The 6,000-nt window shown below is 50.0% G+C and overlaps 1 protein-coding gene across 2 annotated transcripts in view; it reads right to left on the reverse strand.

The window, feature by feature from the left end:
• The window catches only part of NARS2 (asparaginyl-tRNA synthetase 2, mitochondrial), a 58,702-nt gene extending 55,911 nt beyond the window's left edge, over positions 1-2,791 (reverse strand). The window contains exon 1 of one of the 2 annotated variants that reach the window (XM_074572382.1): positions 2,560-2,791. In XM_074572382.1, coding sequence (XP_074428483.1) covers positions 2,560-2,682 — 123 coding nt within the window. In that variant the 5' untranslated portion in view covers positions 2,683-2,791. The remainder of the gene's footprint in view (positions 1-2,559) is intronic. The other variant, XM_074572383.1, reaches the window with a different exon arrangement.
• Positions 2,792-6,000: the final 3,209 nt, after the last annotated feature.

Genomic DNA, 6,000 nt, shown 5'->3' on the forward strand with positions numbered 1-6,000 from the left:
GATGCTGCGGCAAATAGACTCAGGTAAAAAAACTACATATTCACGCAAGACAAAAATCAAAACTAATGCCCTGACAATTTTGGATGTTTCTCCTTACACCTCAAAATCAAGACTGCTACACTGTCCCCATGGAAAAAGAAATAATAAGAAAAAAAAAAGATCTAGACGCGTTCTTGTCCAGTTTGACTAAAAGAATTAAATAGTAACACAGAAGTTCTTTGCAACAGCAAAACAGTAGAACTGACCATGTACATGTCAGGATAATGCCTTGAGCTTTTAAATATGAAATAACATTTCCGTTAAAAAGAAATTTAAATTTAAGTCAGTACCACAGCACCAAGCAAAAGCAACAGCATCCAAAAATTTAACTTCCTTAGTTGCTTCCCAGCTCACAAGAGCCGAGACAAAGCTGCCCTCAAAAGCAAAACTATCCCCTGGGGATCTTCCAGCTCATCTTATAATAATACCGTAGAGAACAACCAAGAACAATGCTGATTACACAACCAAACTGCTTTTTATCCAATCAGTTTTATCTTTTGCTTAACTGTAAGTGCCCAAGCAGCTCCAATGACTTCAGACTGCAAAAGTGCTTTATGGATTTTATACCAGACAAACCAATGTGAATTCATTTACTTCTGTTGTCTAGACTGAACAAACTGCAAGAATTTAACAGTACCAAAAGTAAAGCATTCTTAAAACTACAACATGACCATAGACAAGGCATTACACAGGCTTGTATAACAGGGGGAGAACAACTGCATACAAAAGCTATGGAGGATTTTAAAGCCATAAACCTATTGATTAAAGAAACTTCACCTTTTGCTCCAGCCTCACAATTTCAGACAGGTGCAGGGTGTTCTACCTGAGGCAAGAACTAAGAACAAGAGTTTAAAACTGAAGTCTGATCATTTGGGCATCCTCATATTCTTACGGCTACAGCAACAGGTGTTTAAAAGGTATTTCATACAATAACACACCTGAAGCTGTTGTGCCTACCCTCTGTATTCCAGTAAATCCCCAGCATGTGTCACATACACGTTATACTTGATGGATGATTTTAATGTATAATGGCAGATGTTCTTCTTTCTTTCCTCATAAGCACTCCTTAACAAAACACACAAAACCCCTGAACAAAGAAACATTCTCAAGAGCTTTTTTTCCACCTCATTAGGCTGTTCTGGGATCTGTCAAATAAGGAGATGAGTCTTGCATCCTGCAATAGGAAATATGAGCATATCCTCAGGCTTGTACTGGAGCAGCAGAGGCTGTGGCAGCATGGTTTTGACCACTTTACACCATACCAGAAGCAACATTTAGAGACAACCCCGACTCAGACCAGACTGCACATTCCAATAACATGGCCATAATAAGGCTAGATTTAAGCCAGACCAGGTCCCCAACCCACTTTACTGTAAAAAAAAAATTTTGCCAGCACAGGAGAAGAGCAACAAAGCAGCAAGGAACTGGGGCAAAAAAAGAAGGGGTATTGCCAATTTAAGCATCAGCTTATTACAGCTTGCGTTATTCATAACGCTACAGCCGAAAAGCATCTGTGCTGGATGAGCTTCTTCCTACCTTATTAGGGTTCATCTACATGTGTGCAGGAATACCAGTGTGCTACACTGATTTTTGCGCCAGCAGAATCACAGGATGGTTTGGGTTGGAAGGGACCTTCAAAGGTCCAACCCCCTGCCACGGGCAGGGTCATCTTCCATAAGACCAGGTTGATCAAAGCCCCATCCAACCTAGCTTTGAATACCTCCAGGGATGAGGCAGCCACAGCTTCTCTGGGAAACCTGTCCCAGTGTCTCAGAACCCGCATTGTAAAGAATTTCTTCCTTTTAAATCTACCTTCTTTCAGTTTAGTTTAAAACTGTTACTAAGCACCCCAGTCCTTTACAGATCCAGAAATACTAACTGCACAGTTCTAGCCAAGGGCCTTGCAATAAAACAGGGACTATGTTCTTGCAACCACTGCTCTGTCAATCAGGAACACCAAAAAACATGGCTGCTCACAACCCTGTACTGAGGAAAAAAAGGGGAAAAGCTCCATTACTAAAAAGCCAATTTATCCCACTCTACTTTGATTCAAAACAGGAGCCAGACATGAACATCAATGAGACTGTTATCACTGTCTTTACCCGACACTGCTATAAACCTAGATGTGGAACGAGACCTAAGGCAAATTTTTAAAAACAGCACAGAGGTTCACTCTGTTCACTCTCCCAAACCAAAACAGGTGATAATACCAAAACCGGACAGAGCACAGTTCAGTATAACCCACCACAGCATGTCTTTCCCTGCACATACCCCGAGTACCTCCAAAGCTTCATACCTGATATCACAAGGGCAAACTGAACACATACAGTGAGAGCTGCCTCTAGAGACTGCAAAAGAGATCAGTAAGTTTAGTAAATCACGCTGCAGAGGTTCTAGCTTTTCTCCCTAAGGCACGGGTAGCGGAACCGGCGTGGCCCACGCCGCTCCAGCTCCTCTCCCTTCGGCTGAAGCGCTGGGCCGGGTCATCACCGGGCACACCCCGACCTCCCGGCCACACACCTGCACTTTAACCTCGCCAACCGGCTGCCGGGCTCCCAACGCTTCGCGGACCCGTAGCCGCACCGCCCGAGGCAGGGAGGAGCAGTGGCGAAGGGCCTGCCACCCGCCCCGGACCCCCAGCATGGCGGAGGCCTAGCGAGCCTGCTCCCTCCGGCAGCCCAGCCTCATCCTGCCCGCTCCCGCACCGCTCCCGTGAGGCGACGCGCCCACCGCCGCCTCACGTGACGGCCTCACCCAATGGCCGCCGGGGGGACAGCCCCAGCGAGCCAATCGGAACGGGGAGAGCACGGCCTTTTCCGCCTCCCTGGAGCGCAAACGCTGCCGGGAAATGTAGTCCGCGGCGGGTGGGTCGGGGGGATGAGGCGGCGGGTGGAGGAATTCTCATGGCGGGGTGTGAAGGGATCCCCATGGCCGGGCTGAAGGGATCCTCCTGCTTTCTGGGACCTCGGCAGCGTTGTCGCTGCCTCTTCTGTCTCAGGAACCTCAGCTGGGCTCCCGCCATCTCCATTGCATGAGGCAGGCAGGGGATGGGCCAGGCCGAAGCCTCTGGGGAAGAAGAATGCAATGGCGGCTGGGGTCTCAGACAGGGCAGGCTGCAGCCCTGCTCCCCCTCGCCCCCCCTAGCCCTGGGAGCGGGCTGAATGGAGAGGCAGCCCTCCTCAGTAACAGCAGAGCCTGGGGACAGCATGCTGTGGATTTCAGGGACCATCAGCCATTCTCCTGTCCTCCTGGGGCCATCTCTGGGGGAGTAAGCCCCATGTTGGCCCATGCTTTTCCTAGTCAGGGACACAGGACTCTGTTCTACTCTGCAAGCCCCACCGGCAGACAAGACCCTTCTGTCTCCCCCTGCAGTGCTGCCTCCAGCTCTGGGGCCTCAGCACAGGAGAGACACGGAGCTGTTGGAGCGGGGCCAGAGGAGGCCCCGGAGATGCTGGGAGGGCTGGAGCCCCTCCGCTGGGAGGACGGGCTGAGAGAGTTGGGGGGGTTCAGCCTGGAGAAGAGAAGGCTCTGGGGAGACCTTACTGCAACCTTTCAATATTTAAAGGGGGCCTGTAGTGACAGGACTAGGGGCAACAGTTTTAAACTGAAAGAGGGGATATTTAGATTGGGCATAAGGAAGACGTTTTTTTATGATGAGAGTGGTAAGACGCCGGCACAGGCTGCCCAGAGAAGCTGTGGGTGCCGCCGTCCCTGGAAGTGTTCAAAGTGAGGTTGAATAGGGCTTGGAGCAACCTGGTCTAGTGGAAGATGTCCCTGCCCATGGCAGAGGTGTTGGACTGGATGATCTTTAAGGTCCCTTCCAACCCAAAACATCCTATGATTCTATGAAAAAGGGGTAAAGTCAGTGCTGCTGCTCCACACAGCCCGGATTTTGCCGCTCTAATCTGCCCTTTGCCTGAACATCTCTTTTCCGCGCAATCATGCTGCAGGAGGGCAGCGGCTGAACACGTCTGCTGTGCTTGTGGTCAGAGGTTGTCCCATTCCTGTGCATCGATCTTTGGAGTACAGTGGCTGAAACAAGAGACAGCAGCAGTGTGATGCCCCAGGGCCAGGAGGTGCTGGGAGGCAGCTTTGTCAGTGACACTGCTTGTAGGGAGACAAATCCCTGCCTCGCTGCAGAGTCTCAGAGAAGAAAAGAATTGCTGGCCAGAGACCTCATTCAAAAAGAAACAAGCAGGGCTCATGGGAAAGAGAAGAGCTTTGGTTTCAACTTTCCCCTGTGGTGCTTTTCATCTGTGCATGAAAAGCTTCTTGTCCTCAAAGTCCCCATGCTGCTTGCCAGGGCCTTCCTTCACCTCTGCCTTTGCTCCCAGTAAGCCGATGTCCCCACCTGTGGCGCTTAGTTTAGACGTGAGCTCCGACCTGCCTTGAAAGGCCATCCTGAGGAATTAGACCTGGAGAGCAGGGGCACGGGCATAACTGGGTGGATGAGAAAGACGTTCAGAGGAAAGACAGGAGACTGCAGGGAAGGGTAGGTGAGAACTGGGCTAGAAGTGCATCCTCAGCCAACGAAGACAACTTGTCCAACATCTGCCCTCTGTGTCGCTGCAAGGAATCAGGCAGGCTGCCTGGACATACGCAGGTTACTGCCTCAGTGCTGGACGGAAACACAGGGATGCCCGTGCCTTTGTGCTCCTGACTGAGCAAAGTTAGTTTTGTTTTAATGCCAGTCACCATCCCCTCCTGTAAGGGCCAGCACTGAGCTTTGCTGGGTGTTGGTACAGCGTTGTGATGTGGTTTCTTGGAGAATCACAGCGCGGATAGGAGCTGGCACTGCTGCGGTGTCAGGCAGAGATACAGGATGTAAATTGCTAGGAAATTAGGGCTCTATTGTTCAGGAAACTCCTGGCTTAATGTGACAATTAAATGAGTGTGTAATGACTGTTCAGTGCACGTTACGTGTTCTCTCTGCCCGGTCACAGATGGTGCATTTGTTACTGCTCTCAGATATAGGTTTTTCCGCTCTTATTCCGCTCGTACTGCGCAGAATATTTCTTTCCAGGGTTATTTGACTCATAAAACCCTCTCCAGGCCAGATAAACAATTAATTTAGAGAATAATTAGGGAGTAACACCAATGACAGTGTCTAAATACACCAGGAAATGGGTAACATCCTTCCCCTCAGACCCGTCTGCTCCAGGGCCACCTGTGGGTCTTTGGAGGGAAGCGGGTAACACAGGGAAGTCTGGCCTCAGGTTTCTAGGACTGGACTTGAACTTTTCCCAGCTGGCTGAATATCCTTCCTTTGAAAGACCAAATGGTATTACTTTGGTCCATCGGTACTCACAAGAAAATGAGGATGAAGCACTCGCGGAGTGCAAAGCTGATGGCCTCTCAGGTGGCTTTTCTACCCTTGGAGCTCAGCTCTACATCAGCTGCTGCTTCATACACCCTGATCTGCTCCGTACTCCCTTTCCTCACCTGGGGCTGATGCTGCCGGGATTTACTTACGTTGCTGTGAGCCCTTCCAGACTCCTGGACCACAGACAGTGGTCATGTGCTGCCAGGCACAGTCTCCAGCAAGTGTTTTTTAAGATGATGGGGACGGACAGGGGTTACTGTATTCCCAGAGCTCTCCAACAAACATCGATTTGTTCCCGACAGATCTGACCATCCTCTTTTCACTGCTGGATGCTGTCCTCACTGGCCAGCAATTTGGCAATGTCAGTACCATGAACCGTAGCCCCAGTGATGACCCCAGATGTCAGTTTCTTTCAGTACTTCCATATGGGTCCATGCAGTACTGGAGCTAACTCTGTTCCCTCTCTCAGACGCGAGCTGGGTGTTTCAGAGGCAGTTTGGGTATCTGCAAACGACACAATGGTGTCTGAATGTATATTTTGTTTCCTTCCCTGCGGAGCAGAGCTCTTCTAAAAGCTCTCCAGAGGGCACCGGTGCTGTTTGTGGATCAGATTAGTAATGAAAGTCTGGGCTGGGAGG

Source organism: Larus michahellis, chromosome 1, assembly GCF_964199755.1.
Source record: "Larus michahellis chromosome 1, bLarMic1.1, whole genome shotgun sequence".
NCBI classification, from domain to species: domain Eukaryota; kingdom Metazoa; phylum Chordata; class Aves; order Charadriiformes; family Laridae; genus Larus; species Larus michahellis.